Genomic DNA, 23,299 nt, shown 5'->3' with positions numbered 1-23,299 from the left:
TGTAGCAGCAGAGCAGCAGCAGTTCCTGGTGTGAGGAAGGAGATCTGAAATCAATGGTTCCTGCAGCAGGACGGGTGATAGATGCAGCACACTGCAGAAATGGAACCAGCAGAAGCCATTTCTTTCTACTTTACCTCATATACAGCGTATGTACCTATGAAACTGATAATGTTTTTTAAATGTTTCATCATCATAATTGTATGCAGCTACCAGAAAAATGTTAATATTGGGCAGATTTGAAACATGACAGTAAAGCTGTAACTTGAAATTGACTCGACAGTGCTAGTCTGACAGGCAGATGATAGTCTGAATTCGAAGTTTTGAACATCTTTTGGAGCTCAAATGAATATGTACATGATATTGATAGAGTACATCGTGTGTACGTGGGGAGGAATCATTTTCTGTGTAGCACACATGTTGCAACATTTAGAATGAACATCTTGAAATAAACAGTGTCACAAAACATCTATCACAAGTTCCTCTGTGTTTTTCTGTTTATTTCTCTTTCCACAGATCACCCTTGAGAATTTTTCTGTTTGTCAAAAGAGACTGATACAGGGCAACAAGCATGTACAAATGTAAAATTTGCAAACAACCTTCCTTCATATTTTGCTGCTGTTCTCCATCTGGTTTAGAGTAGAGATTAAATCTTTACTGAAGAGTGAAAACACTTGTCTGTCAGGCAGCTATCTACCGAGTCAATTAGGCAGAACATCAGACAAGTGAAGGTCAAACTACACATGACCTTCTCAATGGTGGGCTTACTTGCACTGACCGGGTTAATTTGTCTCCTGTAAAGCAAGGGGACCTACATGTTTATTACCGGTAGCAACTGTTTTTACTGCAGGGTGTATTGGTAGGAAAATGAATGCAGGGTTCTTCTGGTAGACGACAGCTTCTTTGAGAATGGCATGTCATGTTTTGTGCAGTCTGCTTTCAACCTGTTTTCTGATGGACTTTTCTGGCCGTTCTCTTTACCTTAGCTGCAATACTGGTAACTCTCTCTCTGTTTTGAATGACAAAGTGTCAAAGATCAACTGCATGTTGCCAAGTGCTATGGCCTTGGCATATATCTAGGAGTTTGGAGGGGTCCATGTGACCTTTCTTTAGGTAATGTTCCTCTAATAACACAACCTCAAAGGCATCTACATGTACATGAACCTGTCTGTAACTTCTCAGCTACCTTCCTCAGGGACAGGTATATCAAGGTTCTGTGGTAAACAACATGCATTCCTGTCACTGAGTCACATACCAACCTGATAAAACTATTCACCATGGGTAGATCAGTGTTTTCTTCACATAGCTACAATACCAGTGATACACATGTATGTGCTGACAGCCTGATAATGTCAAACAGATAGCAATGGTGGCAAAAGATAACAACAACATCACACATGAGAAATCAAGGCCTTGAGAGACCCATAATGTACCTGCACATACCGGTACACAATATAATACTATTACTATGGAATATGTGTTAAGTGAAACAATATATAATTTTTTTTATGTTTGATGTGATTGCAAGTAAGAACCACAAGTGAAACTGAACCACCAAAATTTTACCTAGATTTCCCAGTGTTCATGCAACCATGACTGCATCAAGTATTCCAGCCTTGCACCCCTGTTTCCTTTCTAAATTGAACTCCCCACTCTCCCTGAGTGGTTCTACATCTGATAGAAGTTCACCAACCATGTCAGTCCAACGTTGTGATGGAGTGCTGTCAGCAGTTAAAACTGGGCCATCCATACAAACTCACCAACACACCCATGCATCAACAATTTACAAGTAATTTCTGAACACCCTGGGCTATTTTTCTTAGTCTTATCAGATAAAAACTGACGTTTGGAAATGACTGCTACACCCTGCATCTGACTACTTCAAGACACAAGTGTTAGTAGAGGTACCTTGCTAGATTAACAGACCTGTTGCCATCTGTAAGACATCTATGGTATGATATTATATCATCTATGTTCCTTGGAAGCAAGTTACTGTACACACATGTACATGGCAAACTCCTAGATTACCAGAAAAACATGACCAGGTCCTTACTTACACTTCTAACAAAATCAACAAATCTCAATCTATATCAGTATATGGCATGTGTCCAACACAAACATGTACTTTGTCATATTGACAATTTATCAACAGGAGACTCCAACAATTTGTATACCATGCCACATGTACATTTACATGTAGATTTTCCCCAAGCTTCACACATCCTATTTACAAATCGTCCTCCCCCATCCAGCAATGCTCACCTCTGCTCATCACCTATCCCTTATATCTTCCACAAGATGCACTTACAAGTCCTACAGTTACAATTGATAAAGACATCAGACCATCCCTCAGGAGGTTGACTTTATTCACTGGTTGAGTTCATAAAACACAATAAAACAAGTGAGATATATACAGAGCCTGCGGGCAAGGGTTCATATACAGGTGTAGGAAGTACATAATAACCAGGGAGATTATATAACCTCCTTAATATAGCCTGTCACCAACTGTGATATAACTGAGGGAAGATGGACTTATGACATGTGAAAATTTTTATGAGCAGCCCGTTACTTGTATATGGGTTGGCAACATGGTACACATGAAATTTGAGAAATGACTTTCAAAATTTAATGTAAGGCACTGGCAGCCATTTGAACATTATAACCAAGGCTAAAAAGCTCATAATCTATAGAGGCTAATGTAATGCATTATGTAATGTCATATCTTTTTCTCACAGGAGGGTGTCAACATACAGCAAAGCAAACCTAGGCCTGTTCTCATAACCTTCCTCTGACAAACTGGTAAAAATTAAAGGGAAGCAGGTCAACCTCAATATGTAGACGCTACGGGTAGGTCGACATATTACGAAATATCTCTCAATCCATAGTTATCTCTACCAATTACATGTACGTATTTAGCTATGAATAGCACCATTTCCTATAATGCCATACCAGTAAGTCTTTCTGATGTTTCATGCTTTGCTCTACCAATACTAGCTTTATTCCCATGGTATTTCAGTGGCTGGATTGTAAATGGTCACTGAAGTGTGCCCTAAAAGCACAACATTGTCCCCGACCACTCATTTTGGATGTATTATTTATTCAGAGATTAATTACAAGTCTTTATGTCCATTGTTCACAGCTGACTGAAGGTTGCCATTTGATAGTGTTACTACATGTAATATCTAAGACTAGAGCCAACATTTGCAGGCAAACAAGGAGTATTTCCCTCTCAATCTATCGTATTAAGAAATATCTTTACTACATCTTTATGGGCAAATTCTTATAGAAACTAGATGAATGTGAAACTGTAAAATCGATTCCTTATCAACCAACATGATTTAGAGTCATCTCCTTGAATCAGGTTTTCACAATTTTTGTTTCACCTACATGTAAGTAGGAACCCATCGTCAAAGTACGATTGGAAACTCGTCATGGCATTAGATACCATAGTTATGAAAGCAGAAGTCATTTGATGTAAAATAGCCAATCATCGTGTGCCTGCAAAACTTATTACCGCTATCACAGACACTGCTGGCAGTACTTGTTCACCATTACATACAAACACAGTATTATAGAAAGAGTCACACTATATGAAGGCACCCCATACTGTGACTGATACCCCATCAAACCTGACCAGTGGGCGTCCCTTACCCAATCTGTTCTGCCCTGTTACCTCCCACTGCCAACAGAATAACAAACTTGAGCCAAACATAGAATACAGGTTATGCAGCAGGGCTCAAAATTCATTTTTGGGAATCTGTGTACTGGTTCAATTGGGTGCACAAAAAATTTTTTGGGTGCACCTTATGAAATGAAACAAATAGAATGTCAGCAAAAACTAATTATATTTCATTTCTAAAGAAAAGTACTACAAGAATGATTTTATAATTTTTGACGCTTAGATGTGGAGAATATGCTGAATACTACTAGTACTACAACTATACATTTTACATCTTGACATACGACTAACGTAAACCTACAAAAAATATTTGGGTGCACTGGTGCACCCACAGAAAAAAATTGGGTGTACAGCTCCAAATTTGGGTGCACTAATTTGCACATGCACCCAGTATTTCAAGCCCTGCAAACGTACAGTCAGGCTATGCAGGTAGCCAGCAGTTATTTCCCACAGGGTCATACATGACTTATCACCTTGATGGGCTGTCATCACAGAATGTTGGTTGAGTGAGTGAGAATAGAATCCCTCTTCAGATATGCCCTACACACCAGAGTTGGGCTCCATCAAACCGGTAGATGTGACCACCTCTATCAATCTGCACCCATAAAGTTTTTGGATGTCCCTTTATACAAAATTTTTCCCATATTTTTTATACTGATTGCATGTCCATGTAGACCAGATTTTAACAGTCTCCAGTACTGGTGTTGGCTTCTTCAGTCTGGGCAGTTCTGGCTACATATATTGATTTAGTTTCATGTTGGAAATTTGTTAAAGTCAACTACAAGGTCACAACAAATTTTAGTCTCTTCAAACGATGGATGAGAGTGCCATGTCTTGATGACAGTTGAGTATAGTAAGGAGAAACAAGCCCATCAATACTGTAGCTACCAGGCTTCAGGAGGCGGCTGGAAAGAGTAGAAATCCGGTGTGACAAACTGTGCTCTCTAGCGGACCAACTCCCCCGGCATGTTATCTCTCTATTTGGACGATTTCTACTCTTTCCAGCCGCCTCCCGAAGCCTGGTAGAGGCTTTCAATACTGTACAATGTACAATTCATATGTGACCGTTTTGTTCTTTTTGACTGCAAAAATCCATGCCAAGAAACTACACATTCCATTGGCCTGGCCCAGTGCTAGAGGGCAACATGGAGCAGCTAACTTGATAATCATTCCACATCAGTGGCTGTTTTCATAAGATACCTGATCTGGGAGGATGGGCATTTACCATCACTCAGGGGGCACACCTTTTGATACAACCTTTTAAACATTTCCCAGGGTGCCAGAGTGTTGCCAGGGCCAACTAGGCTGCCTCAGGACCTACATGTACAGGCTGCCAAGGAAATTCTACCTCACTCCTGAGGAAATGGCATTGCAACATTTGCAACCAGAAAAGGCACTCAGATGGTACAAACTTCCATCCCTCCAGAATTGACATGATCAGATCAAGGGCTTTTTTTAGACTCAGGGACATGACCATGTGGCAAGGTGACAATGGCCTGTTTTGTTATACCGTATCATCCATACAAAATGCAGCAAGTCACAAGAACTAAACACACAAAATTTGTCCACGTCCTTTGGCCGAAGCCAACATCTCAAAAAATACTGTGATCTATGCAGCTTCCAAAACCCAACCACCTTGCACACTCTGCATCCTGTCAGAAATGGTGATAAAAAGATGCCATGAATTTAGATGCAGCTCCTGGCCATGTTGTAAAATTCCAGCATCTCCTGCTGCAGATTGATTCAGAGTTTACGCACTTCTCCATAAAAACCATGTGCAGTAATTTGAATGCTTGGAGAACATCGTTATACACAGAGTTTATCACACAGGACACACCCAAGCACGGGTCAGTAACAACTCTGCTAGTCATCTCTGTGATGTGTGTGACAGTTTCATTGTTTGCTTTGATGTGAGAAGACTAACTACACAAGCGAAATGCACCATACATAAAATGTAGTACATGTACATGTATGTAGTACTATCGGTAGTTGTAACACGACTGAACCTTCAGTCCTTAATGATAAGTTACAAGACTTCATGTAACTGGACTGAGTTAGTAAGCTTGGTGAAATTAATCACGCATTAGGATAAAATACTGTAATTCACTTTATGTTCACGGTAGCAAAATTTCACGGTCTGAGAAAAATGGACATGTTTACTGAACTATATGTTCACGGTGGAGACAGGTGCAGAAAAAAGAAAGTCCAGGAATTATTTGTTAACTGTAATGATAAGTTCACTGTACAGAACCAACAGTGAAAACAGTGAACTTATCAGTAGAGTGAACAAATCAGGAATTACAGTAATACTTTCCATTTTTGATGGACATATGATACATGTATTATACAAATGTAATTAATGACAGATAAATTATATTGATAAAGACCAAAACATCAAAATATAACAAAGGTGTACATGTACGGGTAATCCAAACATCACAATGTGTAAATTACACTGTAATGGACAGCCTCCTGATGAATCAAGTGGTTAAGTGATTTTTAGTGACCTGACAGAAGGCTGAGCTTTCACAGCTCCCCTTTGTTGTTATGTGGTTTGTATATCTTCAAGTTGGACAGCATAATGACATGTTTATCTAACACCAACACCCTGCTAACAATGGACCTATAATCTGTATCAGTTACAGCAGAAGTCAACAAGGGGAAGGTTACATCACTGATAGCTACTTATTTTGGCAGCCTTCCTCAATCTCAGATGTTGGGAGGTAGAATTGTAGTGCTTTCCTAGCTGCTCATTTGCTTTCACAAACTCCTCAATGCAGTTTGACTGAGGAGCTTGTTAGATGCCAACTTTATGCAGATGTCAATGAGGTGGTTGGTTTAACAGAAACGGACAGTTTTTGCCTCCCAGCATCTGCTTGGAGATTAAGCTTTCCTATATGCTAAACCCTTCAGGGAGAGAATGGGGATGAATTCTTCATTTCTACAAGATTATCAATCTGGAACTCCTGGCAATACAAGTCATAAGAAGGGATTACTTCTATGCGTGTGTATCTTTTATTTCCAAGGAGTCAACATGAGGAACTGCCCTTCAGCATAGAATAACTGGATTTGGAACTGGCATTACAGGGCAGCTTTTATCAAAGGATTTGTCACACGTAAACCCCACATGTCAAGCTACACACTATCTAAGGCCCCTTTTGCATTTGATGATATCCAGCTCCTCTCTATAATCTTTCCAGGGAAGAGCTCTCACTCACTATCTCTGGTTTAATGCCTGCTGCTCTCAAAAGACTCTCATTCTCACAGGAGTTAGGTATGCTTGTATGCAGGTGTCTTCTCACATGCCCAGCCAATACCTTTTTTCTGGAGGATGCTAGAAGAAATCAGCCAGCTGGGGTCTTGCCAATTTTTCCATGTCTCCTTCAGAGTCAAGACTTTTCTTGGAAGACAGGAAGTTTGATAGCAACTTCCCAGTAATTGGTTACCACATGTACAACATGCCTAAGGCAGACAGATTGTACTGATAACCTTTGGGGTGAAAAGTATTTTTGAAAGAAAATACTGGAGTAGTTTTTGGAAACATCACTGGGCTTGAAATACTGGGTGCATTTATAAGTAATTTGTGCACAGATAATTTGAACAGTGCGGCTAATTTCAGACTCAAGCTCCGAAAGAGTCAGTCATGTTTGTTGACATTCTACTTAATTTTATGTTTGGTTCGATTTTTCTTCTTTTTCATGCGCCTAAATTTTGAGGTTAGGTGCACTAGTACAGTATACTTACAATTCCCGAAAACAAATTTTGAGCCCTGCAACAGTTTCATTTTTTCAAACACAGCAGGCCCCTTCAATATTGACATGCTGACGTTGGGAGGGATCACGATTCACACAGGGCCTGACCACTTAACCAAGTGGACATTATCCAATTACACAAGAAAAGCTCCTAGTCAAAACAGAAGTTAAGTAATTGTTACCCAGTATTTGCAAACCATGTTTAAGTCATTCCAGTCACAATACTGTGGGTGACCTCATCACACTTGTTGGAAAGGAAAAGAAATGCAACACAGGTTTGGCATGGCACAGGATGGTACACAGTGACAGTGTATGTACACCAAACAGCTGATACTGGGCATTAGATGAAACTGACCTACAGGTCACAGGCCTATCTACAGGTCACGGGACAACCTGGTATACTGCACATGGCACATAATAGCTGACTGCTGTATTGTTCAGTGTACCAGGTTGCACGATGATGACATGACACAGTAGACCTATGTTGGCAGTGTTGCATTCCTTTTGTTCCTTTCCAAATAATGTGATTTGGGACCCACCACAAAAGATGCGGGTATGGCGGGCAGGTGTTTAAAGTGTTCATGCAATACCGGTAAGTTTTTCCCATCCATTTCGGTCACCTTCTATCAAAACAAGCTAATATATACAGTTATATACAGTATTTGCCTGACCAAAAGCAGCACATATTCCAAACAGTCATTCCTGATGACTAAATTTGATTTTTGGCAATCATTTCTTTTGGTGTTTTCTAATTTTTTTGCAGACATATTAAATACTCCTCCTCCATAAAAATCTTTCAAGCCAACCAGGTACTAGGCTGAGGTAGACGACCTGTGGTATCCCATTAGTTATTTTTGCCAATCATTGATGCACCCCCCTTTTAAATCACTGTCAATTACAACAACATGTACATGTGCAGGGCTATACATTTACATGTTTATATTGTTTTTACCTAGCACTCAGTGACTGTTAAGTACACTGGTGTTTCTCTAACACTAGAGTGCTTAACACTTAGAGAATGTTTTCTTTGTTTCTGGATAATATATCTACATGATACACATGTATACTAGTGTTTCCCCACACCAAACTTCTTGCCTACAAGAACTACATCCCTTGGGGGAATTCTTGCCAAACCATAAAGTACCTCTTCACACGTAACTGACACTGTCGATGACCTTTTTCTCACCTAAGCTGCACAGGTGTGGCTCCTCCCATGACGTTTAACCGGCCCACTCCCTCTCACCAACTCATTCATTACCTCACATATGGAACTCCCGCTGGGACGATCGTATGGCGCACAGGCTGCCAAAAATGTTCATTTTTCACAGCTTGGAACTGTCGGGGTGATTAGGTCTAAAGATTCGGGGTTAGGAAGAAGTCTAGGGTGAGTTCTACTTCCTGGAAGACGCACGATCTTGGTCATATTTACGTACAGGTGTAACTCAAGGGGGATCTTCACTGTTTAGGGCAAGACAAGCGGGACATAATTTCCGTCTCAGAGTCATTATTAAAAGGTACGTGGCACGGGGCTGAGGATATCAAATGATGTGTAAACCCATTGTAGTCTAAACCAACCGTGGTTTGGCTAAAGTATAACCAAACATGCTCGCGCGTGTGTGACCGATTATTTGGCAGGATCTAGCAAACACGTAGCGATACAGACACGAACTCGGACTCACCTCTTTGATTTTGTCTCGTCTCATCTTGGTGTCGTGGTCTGTGGGCTCGCCACCGCTCACTCCCACTGCCCCGGTGTCGACCCTGTTGACTTCCAGAAGCTCCTTATTTTGCTCTTCCTGTTTCCTCTTCTCCTCCTCCTCTCTCTGTTGTTGGAGCTTCGCTTTATCCTGCTTGATGTCGTTTTTGACATCGTCGTCCTGAAACTTGTTCAGGACTTGCCTGGCCTCCTGGAGGACCTTCTCCTGCTCGATTTCAAGTTCCTGCTTGCCCCGGGATTTACCAGGGTCCACCACGTCCCTGGCGACGTTCTCGACGGGGTCGAAATCGTGCTGGTGGAACTTGAGTCCCCCCACTGGAGGCGAAGCCGGCGGCTGAGGCCGGAAAATGTCCCCGGGCTCGCCTGGCCCTACCACCTTCTCTCGGAACTCGGGAAGGAAAAACATGGCCCCCACGAGGACGAACAGAAAGGCAGCGACTATGAGCAGCACCATGAACTTCTCGCTCATGCGGAGAGTCTGTCTCTGCGGCACGGGAACGCCGTTCACGTAGCGCCGATGCGTCGGGAGCAGCGGAGCCGCCGCCATCTTGCTTCCACCTGGTACCCACAATTCCCCGCGAGAAGTCACGAGTAGTAGAGCACGACCACTGCGAACGATTTCCGCAAGGCGTTCAGTACAGGTTCCTCGGGAATGATATTATGCATGTGACATGTTTGACAGAAATGCCTACGAAGAAACGTTGCCTTGGCCACTTACATCATATGTCTGTAACCTTTTGGGTAGCAATGCAAGATAGCAACGCCTGCCATCATCATTGCTCTTTCCTCAAGAAGCAAATCATGAACTTATGCTACATATGTAAATGATCATAAAGGGCTGCATTTGTTAAACAGCTTCAAGATATTGTTATCATGGCTACTCTACCAAAGCTGACTCTCCACATGCATCTCAGTTTCTCTGATAGCTTCCTCAGAGGACAAAATTTTGCAGTAAAACTACCACTAGGTACTAGCGCCTCAATGTGGCCAGGACTGGTACTGCAGTCGGTTTGGTGGTGTATATCGTGAAGACTCCATGTATTACATTGCTTGTAAATTCTACAAGAGACCCTGACTTAAGTACAGTACACAAAAAATACAGAAGATGGAATAAATGAAATATATCAATCATTTATTGAGCACCTCATTGAATTAGAGATACATTGTACAAGTACAAGTATGATTGATTCTTACACTGTCAGTACTGTCTGCAAAGTAACTTATTGATACAGTGTACTTGTATTTGTACTTGTATGTTGACACCACATTCCAGTATTAAAGTCATCTTTAGAAAAGACGGTGCATCTTACATTTCTGCTACATGCATTAGCTTCCGGTTAAAATGAAATGATTTGTGACTCTTTGCACATGTACATGTATATTGCTGCCACCTGTTTTCAACAATCTTTTAAACACATTCCATGTACATCTCACTTCTCCATTCTGTTTCTTCTTGTCCTCTTCTTGTAGAAACTACTAGCGAAAAAAATTAATATGCTTTGCCTTTGACTTGTTCCTTGATTTTCCAGTCAGCAAATAATCATCTGAATACTCTTGTTATAGAAAGTATAAAAGTTTCTGAAATTCATGGCTTGACATGTCTGGCTCCAGAAGAGCAGTTCACATTGCAGCTTGCCCTGAGTTCCTATGGCAGCGGGTGCAGATCAGACCCTGTACTGGCAGCAGGTTTAGATCAGACCCTGTACTGGCAGCAGGTTTAGATCAGACCCTGTACTGGCAGCAGGTTTAGATCAGACCCTGTACTGGGAGCAGGCTCTATACTCTGTCCTGATGGGGGGAGGAGGCAGCTCAGAATCTAAGGAAGATGAAGAAACCATTAGTATACATAGTAATAGAATGTTAGAAGTATTGACATTGTTACAATTCTTTCTTTGGGGACACCATATTTTCTCCACTTTTGGCACATTTTGCATTGAAATGTTTTCTTGGGTGGGTGTGACAGAAATAATATACAACATGGTTTACTGTATTCTTTATACATGTATGTCAAAGGCACTAATAACAGTTGACTGACACAGGTATATACAGCACGTCAGCAGAACGTACTGCATCTGTGTGAAACCCGTAATGTATTGTGCACAGAACTTTGGCAGAACGTCTCATATAAGATCATATTTGCGTATATAAGGTTAACACCTCATCTGTAGTTTCCACATGTTATAACGGAAAAGATATCCTCTGCAAAAGGCAAAATACTGATGCAACGGTGACAAAACATACAACGAAAATCGTGAAAAATCAGGGTTTTACACAAGCGCAGTTACGCTCTGACAACATACTTATACAGGTAACCATGGTTACCTCTTGATCGTGCCTGCTTGTCGTGCCTCAGTAGAAGGTCATCCACCTGCTGCTGCTTGATGATTTCTGCCAGGTACTGCAGAAGACAAGTGTACAACATGTCACACACAGTACAGGGCACTTCAGCACCAAATGTACAGAACAGTTATAGCCTGATTACCAAACCTATTTTAGCTCCCGAGTCCTACATAGTCTCTGCATGCAAATGGCTGGAAAAAGGACAACAGTTGACAATCTACATATCCATAAGGTGTCAATCACAAAATTTACATATACCTTCCTATAGTACCGATTTTACAATGCTATCATGTTGTCACTCTACAACAATTACAACATGTATGAGCAATAGCCTGAAATAAATAAATTACCCACCTCAACCACCTTGGCATCCCCATCTTGCACACCCAACTTTCCCAAGAAGCCTGCAGCAGTCTATATGTGTACAAACAGGAATTGTTAGTGCATGACATTTTTAAAAAGTGAATGACAGTTGTATACAATTGTAAATCTACAGAACTTCACAATTATTTTTTGCTAAACCCAACTAAACATTCAATATTGAACAAGAAGGGTCACCAATCTGTGGAAGAATTTGTGCCTACCTTCTTCTGTAGTTTCTCTCCATCATGGCTAAAAGTAAGGAAAAAACAGTTCAAAATTGTTCTCATAAAACCTCGAAAAAAACTGCAAAAGAATATCATAAAATCTATACTTCATGCTTCTCCTTTTCATTCATTGCACACTCAGGTTTATCCCAAAAATAAAAATGTTTAAAAACTGGACTGACCTTTGCATATTTTCCACATTGGGTGAGTTAAGGCAGTAGGAGTGGTAGTACAGGAAGGCCTTAGATGCCAGCTCTAGCAGTGTGCTGGGGGAGCACATTAAAAACAAGTATATGATTGTGAAATCCAAGAAGTGATAAGTCTTTCTGAAGGAGCATCACAAATACTGTAATGGCTGTGGTCCTTACGTGACCAGATGATACTAGGTACTAACTAATAAAACATTTTACAAAGTGACACTGTTACAACTCCAGTATCACTCTTGTTACAACTTACAGTCACAGTTGTAGCTGGGATCTGTAAAATATCTTTTTTAGGGCTTCTCTGTAATAAAAGGTTTTTCGTTTGGTTCAACATACCTGTGTATGTATCCTATATATGGCTCATCCACCTGATTGGGAAAAAAGTAATCAACAACAAGTTAGTACATGTACATGTGCCTCCTCACAAAGGAAAACTTCAATAGGCAATTACAGGCATGATTGCTTCTTTCCCCAATCAACAGAAGAATTCAAATTCAAAGAAAATGCATGTTTTGGCTGATTTGAAAAGCCATACTAGTATGTACATACCTTGAAGTCCTTTTTCCTGCTCACTATGGCATTGATGTATGTTCCCTGAAACATAAAACAAACACAACTTTCTGTAAGAAGATTCTTAACACTTATGCTGTATCTTTTGCAAGGTCAACTCACTCACAGACATACATTTAGAACTAAGGAACATTTGAAAAATGCAAAGAAACTTCCAGTGAGGCACAGACCAAAGACTAACCTGGTACTGAGGAGTGGTCAGTGTTTTCTTGTCACAGTCAAACACAGACACGTATCTCTGTGGAAAAAGATGGAAAAATGAAAACAATACTCCCTCCTTGGTGCTGAACTGCCATCCATGTGATATATACTATATACAAAAATGTACTAAGTATAAGGTTGGTAACACAGTATGAAGGTACTATCGTTATGAAATTCAGTTCAGGATGTACCCTGTAATTTAATATCATGTTTCTATGTCCATAACAGTGGCCCAAAGCAACCATAATTGAAAGTTTAGTTTGGCATTTACAAAGACTTACCTAGTATGTATCAATTTTTCTGCAGTATAGTCTATTCACAAAGCGTCATAAATTGAAGAATATCACAAAAACATTGATGTTGACCTTGACAGAGCTGGGTATCATGCGGTCCGCAGGTTTGACCTTGGCCAGTCCGATGAGTTTTGTGTTGCAGATGTCGGTAAGACAGAGGGGGGCAGTGTGCCAGGGGGTCACCGTGTGGTACCGACTGGGAAGTGGGCAGGGAACATAGAATTAGTACTTAGCACGCATCTTGCTGGTGTTGAAAAAGCCCTCCAAGTAGGCAATGTGCACCAATATATACCTAATTAAAAATATACATATAATATCTCATGGTCAACACTCTATACAGGTACATGTTGTACATTGTAGGTTATTATGGATAAAAATCAGCCAACACATAGTAAAGCAAGATTCTCTCTTAAGACTTTATTGCAGCTGTGGAAGACTAAGATACTTACTTGGAGAAGCCCGGAACAAACAAGCTAAGAGTGGTGACCAGGCCTCGCACTTCCCTAGTAAATAAGTACAAAAATTAAAGTAAAATAATTGAATACAATCACAGTAACCAAATTTACACCACATTTGATACATCTACCAGGAAAAGGCCTCAGACTTCTCCTTCATACTGTATTGCCATCATGTCCTTGTCAGCACTTTTGATCCTCCAGTGTAATCATCGGCCTTAGGCTAGTAAACTGTAGTTGGGCAATATTGCCACAGACCATGTTACCTACTTATGCTGAGGTCACATTTCCAAACCAGGGACCGAAATGTATAGTATGATATACAAGACAAGAAAACACAAAACATTTTTAGGAACTAAGAATAAGTACTACATGTATTTGCGTTATATTCTTCATATGAATGGTTAATTTTTCGTTGATGCAAACACCCCGAGTGGGCTCCAGTTTGGAAATGTGACCTCGGCATTATTGGTTGATTGATTAATTGAAGAAAGGGGAACGCGAGTACCTCTCCTGTCTCGGCAGCCCAAGGACCACCAGTGGCCTGCCAGTCAGCAGTGCATAGATGACGTGAGCAGCAAACACGTACTGCTTCATGAACCTCACAACTCCGTAACCTGACAAACAAAGTCAGAAGTAAGGAAAGATACTTTCACCCACTGTTTCTTTCTTTCTTTCCTTCTTTCTTTTTTCTTTATTTCATAGCCAGGTTACCAAGGCTATTATTTCAGGCATCCATGGCCCATATAGATAAAAGAAAACATACAAATAGAAATACACATAATAACAACAGTTAAAAATATGACTGTGAGTACAGACAGACATGGATATTGTGGAAGATTGCAGAAGATTGCATCAGATTTGAGGACAGATTGGATGATGTTATTTGTGGTGCTGTGCTGACAAGATATGAAAGAATAGCATTGAAGTTGTGGGACTGACATTCAACACTCAAGTGACAAAAGTGTGGCAATACCTGGAAGCTGCGGCCCAAAGTTACAGATGTGGTCTCCATAACTGCACACACTCATTCTGATGTGTCTGTGGACAAAGAAAAAGCATTATGAACTGTATACATGTCTTGTTAAATTTATATAGAAGTAAAAACCTGTCAGTTCTACATCTAAAGTAAACTCAGTTTCCACTATCTTTTCCTGTATCATTTTTGTTTTGTTCATTTTTCCCCTCCAGTAAGTTGTTGATCCCTTACAGGCCTTACCTGGACTCCACAGTTCCAGCCTCTCCTGATGAAGGCCAGCTGCCCCCTGCACTGTCTGAGCCTGTACTGCCCATACTGGTCACACCTACTGCTGCAAGCAGGGGAAATTGAAACAAATTGGAGCGACTTGAAACATAAAAACCCCTGACTCCCAGGAATCAAACCTTTGCCGAACCTGGGCAGCCATCTTACAGCACCAGTGCGCTAATGACTACTCCAAAAGGTCTGGACCCATTGTAAGGTCAGTTAGCGGCACTTGAACCCCACTGTTACAAAGTTACTGAATGTAATTGAACATGAATTTGGTACTGGGAAGACAGAATTCATATATTTTAAGTAAAACTATAATAGCAACCTTTAACCAGACAAGTTATTTGTACTTAGTATTTCATTGTGTTCTATACTTGTTTGCAATTGCAGTGGATGCTAAAAAACTACATGTGTTAATACATATACATTCATTCATAGTATTTATCCTACCTCCATTTTTTCTACACCTGGGTTCTGGTGGGGTCTCTGACCTGTTGTCGGTGGGTGAATCTAGGATGAAAAGGACACAGCAATGTTAGTGGACATCCCATGTGTAGTGCCTGACTGGGGAAAGTCACTGCCTTGTTGGTATTAGGTTTTACTTTAGCAGATTTATTGTTATTGCAATACACACTAATAGTCCTACATCATAATCTTAGAAATTCCTGAATTTCTACCTTTTCTGAAAATTTCATTAAAACACGTCAGCAAATTTCAAGGACTGTAAAAATTGTACATGAGCCCACCTGGTACAGAGTAGCAGTCACTGTTGATGCTACTGGCCACACTGCCGACCAATGACCCTGGGTCAAGGTTCAGGTCATAGGGCAAAGGTAAGCCCTGCTGAACATCACTCCTCACACTGCTGATGGAGCTACGGGGGGTGTTCTGGGCTGGAAGTGGGAAAAATAAAACTCACAAGATTGTCAACAGCACTTGATGACTTTGAATTACACAGTTTGTTAGATCATTATTTACATGTAGATAACAATAGGCTCCAGTAGGGTGCCTACTGGGGTATCTTTCACTTTGCAAACAAGTTACAAACAGGATAGACTAAAATCAGGATAGACTAAATGTGTGAAGGTCAGCAGTACAGTACAGAATACCATAAAGTTTAACCTGGAGTGTTAAACTCTTCCACCACAGAAGACTTTGCTGATGCGTATTCTGAGTTTCCACTCGGCTCAAAACGATCCACTGACAACATGGCTTCTTCCTTCTCTTGGCTACTGAGGTTTGAAACATTATTGCACATTTCTTCTTCTTCCCTTGGACAGTTCCTTCTATCCTTTTCCATTTGTTTGTCTTCACTTTGTTGCTCTGAGGCTCCTACAGGATCATCAGATATAGCTTCTTCTTTTTCTGTACAAATGTTTCTCTCTAGATCTGAAGGAGTTTCCACCTGTTTCTCTTGACTTTGGTTCTCTGTGGCTTCTTTAAGACAAGCAGTTCTACTTTCTTCTTCAGGTGTTTGTTCGATTATACATACTTCTTGTTCTGAGGAAGGAGTTTCTGTTCTCTTATTGTCTTCCTCAACCATAGAAGGAGACTCCCCATGAAGTGTATCTACACTGTCGTTTCCTTCACTCTTACTTCTCCTTCTTAAAATCCTTAACTCCTTGGGAAACGCTTCCTCGTTGTCTTCAAGGATAACAATACTGTTGTTGGAGAGTAAGTCCTCAGAGAAAGAAGACGAGTCTTTAAGAGAGTGGTATGTGTCTTGAGTGTCCCTTCTCCCTATTGCAGTGCTGAGGAGCCCATGGAATGGGGAGGACTCCTCAATGTTGACCACGGTGGCAGGTCGCAGTGTCAGGGTGGTTTCTTCTAAGAAATGCATCGTGCCGCTCGTCTCAGAGCTGCTCAAAATCTCCAAACTGTCAGAGTCATAGTTGAGATCATCGTCTTCCTCGTAATCATAGTACACAGAACTGGGGGAGACACGTATACATAGTGATGGTTAGTCACTTTCAATGTTACTTCACTTAATAATATTCTTTCATTTCACAATTTTAAAATGTCTAACAGCCTAATAACAGTAATCATTAGATATCCAAATGCAGCACATTGGCAGAACCTACTGCGCCTGCATGAAACCCCAATTTTTTATGGTTTTCGTTGGATTTTTGGTCAACGTTGCATCAGAATTTTGCCTGTTGGAACATTAGGAAACTACAGACGGGATATTGACAGAATACAATGGTTTATGAGAAGTTCTGCCAAAGTGCTATGCACAATACATTACAGGTTTCGCATAGGTGCAGTATGTTCTGCCGATGTGCTTCCAAAAGCACACACAGAACTTACTCTATGGACTTGTAAGAAGAAGCAGGTAGGAAGGTGGGGTCCAGACTGTGCGTGGCACCGCGGGACTCCAGACCGGACTGGAAGGAGTCAGTCGTGTAGAGGCTGGACAAACTCTCACTCTGGGAGAAACAAGGGGACAACTTGTGCTCAATAAAACTCATGATATGATATACTAGTACATGTAATTCATTTTTGGGCTTTTAAAACCCTAATTTATAAGGGATTGAGAAACCCTACAATGAATTAGGCTGGCACAACTACTGACAGCATTTACATTTTTCCATGCCTGACTTCACACAAAAAATCATTTACATGTCTGAAGTTCTATTACTATAGTTTTCATAAGCACCTACCGACATCCATCGCCTGAACAGGTTCCTTGCGGGATGCTGTAGCTCTGTTCTGCCGGTCTGTCCCAGCGGCCAGCACCCTCCTGCACACTGCCTGCACAAACAAGTCAACAAACATGCTTCAAACCATGAGTTGGACTTCTGCACACACCACTGGATGCCATTTTACTGTATCAATGTAGTGGCTGCTGACAGTTATCAAAGCACTAGTATCTGTATCTGCATTGGTATAGCCGGTATAACCACCATTCGACGTAACATAGCAGATTCGCAGGCACGCGGCGCGGCAGCAGCTAGCTATATTAATTTATAATGAAGTAGTTGTTTAAAGCTTTCTAGTGATGATGCCCCAGCTGTGCTTGACTTGACTTGATTTTATTGGGATCCACACTTAGCTTACAAAAATTGTATTGTAGCTATTCTTCCTGATGGCAATGAGTTCCACTCTACAATACATCTTGGAAAATAAGAGTTTTTGAACACATCAATTTTTGGTCCTAACTCAAATACAAAGTTGTGAGAATCAGGATGAAATATACTTACAGGTCCACGTTGTGAAGAAAGTTCATGGCAACACATCGGCCGAAGGTGAGCAGCCCTGGAGCAGGGTCTGGAGAGGGACATAACACAGGGGAGGGGTTTAATCTTCTGTCTAACCAACCTCATAACAGGTGGTCAAATGGTCACTTCAATGTGGTGAAGGTTAAGACATGCATGCAATTGGGAAGTGTTTCTACGTTAGACCTTAACACTTTCCACTATCAGGTTCTTAGTTTACATCTAAAGATACATTTGCAGAACCAAATAGATCAGAACACATGTAACATCACTGGCTTCTGCCCATAGCAGGCACATTTGGTTTTACATAGGTTTAATCTACACATACATAAGAATACTGTACATCTGATAACTGAGGTATTCTGACATGACAAACCTATCAGCTTTGACTCCCTCTTCTCCATGGAGACAGCCATGGAGTCTCTGCTGAAGAACTGGGGACAGAAAATTACATGTTTGTTTCTTCCTTTGTCTTTTACAAGAACATGTACAAATCATATTGATCAACAAGCCACATCCTGCATTTTAGATTATTTGAATCATGTATTATTTTCTAAAACAATCTTTATACGAAGAAGCATCTAATGCATTTAGTACACACACGAACACACAAACACATACCTTCTGTATCTGCCTGAGCCTGTTGAGTCCCTCCCTCTCCCCCTGACCACACAGCTGGTCCAGTTTCCTCAGCTCACGGTCAAACTGTTTGCTACTGTCTGGTCTGATTACCTTTGGCTGGAGAGAGAAATGCACATGGTCTTCAAATGTTAGGGGAACCTTTTGGCATTATTGTAACCTTTTTGGCATTATTGTAACTTGTTGTATCTTTATGGTATTTTGTTTCCCTGTTTTACAAGTGGTCAAATTTAGTAAGCATGTGTGTGTGTATGAGTTTGTATGTGTGTGTGTGTTCGTGTGTGTGTTGTGTCTGTGTGTCTGTGACTGTGTGTGTGACTGTGTGTGTATGTGTGTGTGTGTGTGTGTGTGTGTGTGTGTGTGTGTGCGTGCGTGCGTGCGTGTGTTCAAATATTGTGAATAGAAAGAAAACAACCCACCACATAAGGCACTCCATTCTCTGGCATGGCAAGTTTCCCACCATCTTCTTCAGAACAGTGGGAGCCTGTCAGACAAAACAAATCATACTAACTTTAGTCCTGTTTAAATGGGAAACAGTATTGTGAATGTGAAAGGAAATTCTCAAATTGTGCTGAAAAAAAATACACTTGAAATTTCTTTAAACTGAGCAGTGTTAACAGTACCTCACACCCAGTGACCTTACAGTATTCTAGGCTATCTCACCATTACTATTGCAACCATCCTCAGAGTTAGAAGAGGAAGCCTCCTGTCTGCCAGCCTGGGCCTGACACCTGTCCTGTAGTCTCCTGAAGTGCCTTTCTAGTCTCGGGTTGTTCTGTACAGAAATACAGAATCTATTAGTAAGAATTTTAGCATTGAGATTTTTAATGAGGAATTTTAGTGCAGGTTACAATGTATGTACATGTACACAGGTTCTGTTATGGGTCTAGAAAAGACACCATATTAGACTGAAGTGTTCAAAGGCCATTTCACTTAATATACAAATCGACTTATACAGGAAATACAAGTACCAGAGCTGGGCGGACAGTCCTGAGAATGTCCACTGTCTCCTGAGTGACCCTGTCCAGGGTGGTCAGTGAGATGGTGTCCAGCAGTGAAGCCTCCTCCAGGTCAACCGAGGTCAACTTCCCAGAATCCTTCTGCTGCTGCCAATGTTCATACTTTTCTGTAGTCAGAGTAAAACCATGGCTTATAACCACTGATTCTGGAATAAGTCGTCTACTTATCTATCCCTATAATTTTCTTTTGTAAAAGTTGTCCCAGTAGAACTTGAAAACAACGTCAGGTGAATTTTTCTTACATGGAGTACTGCTTTGAATCTTAATGGGTTTGAATCATCGTGCATTTGGATTCTTATGATGTTATCTTAATTATCATTGATATAAAGGACAATTACTAGTATCATTGGTGCCCCCTATCTTACCCCTTGTGTACTGCAGGTCAGCCAGCCTGTGTTCCAGTTCTTGCACAAACATCAGACGATTCCCATACTTGAACACATTCGACACCTGGCCAAAATATTGAATCAAAAAGTACAGGTTAGTGTTAACATATCATTTTCACATCCTTTATCAAGTCATTACAAAAATCTGTTTTCAGTTCTGATATTACATGTACAATGATTAACATTCAACCTACTAAGGTAGCCATAAGGCATAAATTTTGAATGTTTATGGGCTAAGACATAGGGAGAAGGTTAACCTTAGTCATAGCCATAGCCATACTGCTGTCTCACCTTTTTAAACTCTGACATCATTTCCTCCAGATTTGTCATGATTTTGCTGCATGAAGGCAAACAAAAATGGAGAAATTCAAATTCAAGAATGACTACCAGTAATACCATTGACTACACACTGATACAAATGAAACAAATGAATAAGAAAATTTTGCCATAGCATTTTTGGTTCTGTGTTCTAAGAAAGAAAGCCTGAAATTCTTACCTGCGGTCGGTGGTGACATATGACATACAGAAAGGTCGAACAAACCCTCGGGCCTGAAGGTCAAACAAGGTGAAATGATGAACCTGAAAAGAAGTTCAAAATGATAAACATTATCTACATCATACTGAATACATCCACTCCAAATACTTAGTATTACACCCAGAAGGCCTAAACTAAGAATTCCTTGAAAAAAAACAAGGGTATGAGGACACAAGAAGTACATAGTAACCATCTCTACCATACATGTACTTACATAAGCACAGGCTCCCTCCTTGGTGTCCATCATGACCACATGTGTGTCCTCCACCAGACAGAACCCACTGGCACTACACAAACATGGAAATGGTAAATGTAAGGAGATGGGATAGAAATATGTAATATACAAAATATATACACATACATTCCAGTGAAAATATGACATTTAGAAACACAAGAGACTCCCTGATTTTGTATGCTACAAAAAATATTTTTTTCTCTAAAGTCCTAACCTTTTCATCCTGGAAAGCAAAAATTTTTGCTACTGAAAAGGATAAAAACAGTTGCCCAATGTCAGACATTAGTAAAAGCACTACTGTGTCTATAGCTACAGCCAAAGGTATAGACGTCTACACCTGCATTTTTTGGCTGATTGTGACTCTTAATAAAAAAAAAAAGAACACAGTACAGTCTGTGTGCCTCCGTACCTCCCATGTGTCTGGTAGTCAGCTGACATGATCCGTACAGCAAAGTTGTTCTTGTCAAACCTTCCCCCACCATACTCAGGGATAGTTTCCTGCAAAAGGAGAAAAAAATGCACTTTCATTTAAACTTTATCCTTACATGTAACATTTTAGAAGTTTAAACCCCAGCAGGGAACGAAATAAAAAATCATGAGGGGTTATTGCCAAACTTTAAGGCTGTCCATCTAGTAGTACATGAACAAGGCACTCATACACCAATAATTTTCTTGTAGTACACAAAGACTTAGACTAGTACCACTTATAATCATCAAAAACCTAAAAAGAGCCAAGTACTGTAAATGATATTGATTGTACATGTATTTCATTGCAAACTCAATTGAGTTGGAAACTTGATCCAATTTAGGGAAGCGACGATGGTGTCGTGAGATCTTTACACCTATGGAAAACTCAATTTTGGATCACGTGACCTTCCATCCGTGCATAACATGCCGTGAACCAAATACCAAAAGATATAAATATTCCACACAAAAAAATCATTTCATCCAACATTTGCTGAAAATCAAGCAAGATACCTAGAACTATTGCAGAGTGGAACTCGCTGGCACCAAGTACAGTAGGGGCATTATCATTACATAGCTTTAAACAATGTTTAGAGTTAGATGTTCAAGGGTTAGGTGTAACAAATCGTACGGTGTAATAAAGCCAGCTGCTGCCGTGTCGCATGCCTGCAAAGCTGGTGTGTTACACCAAAGGGCAGTTACTAGTATACCTGCTATACAGATACAGAAGATAGAAAAGAGAGTACTGACCAGAGGTTTGGGCCCCTCCTGTTCTGAGAACTCTGCAATCAGAACAAAGTCCTCTGTGACCTTGGCGTCGGCGTGCCACGGGTTCTCTGCTCGGAACGCCAGCTCCGGCGGCAGACGGGACTTGAAGTACCCATCCTCGTAGTAATCCTCGTCTGTGTTGACTCCATATGCCACAATGTCACTAAACCCCACGTGGAACATGGTGGAGATTCTTCTTCTCTACTTCTCTTCAAAACTACAGGTTTGTGTTATGTAGATTTGGGTTCCTCTGGTAAGAATGTTCCATTATTTCTTTGAATGGAGTAGATGTTTTCCTCTCCATCTGAGCTTGTTCACGATGTCCATTCACCCTGGCATATTGTTATGCAATACTGGACAGGAACACAAAAACCTGAAAATGTCAATCAAATTGTTCATTCATTTAGAAATAGGTGAGCACGAAGGTTAAATTGCTAGTCCACCGTGTAATGTTAAAAACATCTAGATGTCACAGAGGAAAACGAAAATACAGACATTCTCCATATGCAAGTGTTGGATTTAAATTCAATTTTTAGTATCAAACAGGAAGTAAGCATAGGGTACCACCCTTGTGCCAGCTGTTACTTTTTTATGAGGTTGTATATAGAATATAGTCAAACTTATTGTGCTGTACAGATTAAGTTCTACATTAAGATGAAGAACAAATTTATATGCCATTTCACATACCCAAGAAGGCCAGGCTCCTTTGCATGTACAGTACTAGTAATTGCACATAACCTCATTAACTCAAAACAGCCCCGCCCCCAACACAATGGTTCAAACAAATTGATTGTTGCTAAAAGCTCCCATATTAAATAAACTGACCTAAGGTTTTCTGACTCTCAGGACTCAGTGCACACGCACGCTTCTAAAACGGAAGCTAAACCGACGGCCTGAGAGACTTACATCTACAAACATAACTTACATTTGGGGACACGTCAAATTAGCAAAACAGAACCGGGCCAGGGTCACAAGTATCATGTGATGTTCTTTC

General features: G+C 40.6%; 2 protein-coding genes across 2 annotated transcripts in view; both read right to left on the bottom strand.

Moving 5' to 3' along the window:
• The window catches only part of LOC109487365 (mannosyl-oligosaccharide 1,2-alpha-mannosidase IA-like), a 54,147-nt gene extending 44,415 nt beyond the window's left edge, over positions 1-9,732 (bottom strand). The window contains exon 1 of the mRNA XM_019791341.1: positions 9,108-9,732. Within this exon, the coding sequence (XP_019646900.1) occupies positions 9,108-9,692 (585 nt within the window). The 5' untranslated portion in view covers positions 9,693-9,732. The remainder of the gene's footprint in view (positions 1-9,107) is intronic.
• Positions 9,733-10,553: 821 nt separating this feature from the next.
• Positions 10,554-22,675, bottom strand: LOC109487364 (Smith-Magenis syndrome chromosomal region candidate gene 8 protein-like). Its single transcript, XM_019791340.1, has 30 exons — positions 22,288-22,675; positions 21,482-21,570; positions 21,052-21,124; positions 20,799-20,881; positions 20,594-20,639; positions 20,282-20,366; positions 19,869-20,023; positions 19,561-19,672; positions 19,317-19,381; positions 18,880-18,996; positions 18,635-18,692; positions 18,244-18,310; positions 17,704-17,794; positions 17,351-17,469; positions 16,166-16,974; positions 15,790-15,936; positions 15,494-15,553; positions 15,014-15,104; positions 14,771-14,835; positions 14,303-14,411; positions 13,789-13,842; positions 13,412-13,535; positions 13,027-13,083; positions 12,825-12,869; positions 12,612-12,643; positions 12,255-12,338; positions 12,070-12,097; positions 11,840-11,899; positions 11,468-11,543; positions 10,554-10,961 (listed from the first exon to the last, which is right to left on the bottom strand). Exons 1-30 carry the CDS (start codon positions 22,486-22,488, stop codon positions 10,897-10,899), a joined length of 3,267 nt encoding a protein of 1,088 aa, XP_019646899.1. The 5' UTR covers positions 22,489-22,675; the 3' UTR covers positions 10,554-10,896.
• Between the last annotated feature and the right edge of the window lie 624 nt (positions 22,676-23,299).

Source organism: Branchiostoma belcheri, unplaced genomic scaffold, assembly GCF_001625305.1.
Source record: "Branchiostoma belcheri isolate BF01 breed outbred unplaced genomic scaffold, Haploidv18h27 scaffold88, whole genome shotgun sequence".
NCBI lineage: Eukaryota > Metazoa > Chordata > Leptocardii > Amphioxiformes > Branchiostomatidae > Branchiostoma > Branchiostoma belcheri.
Note: the sequence above shows the minus strand (reverse complement) of the source record. Positions and strands in the feature narration are given on the sequence as shown.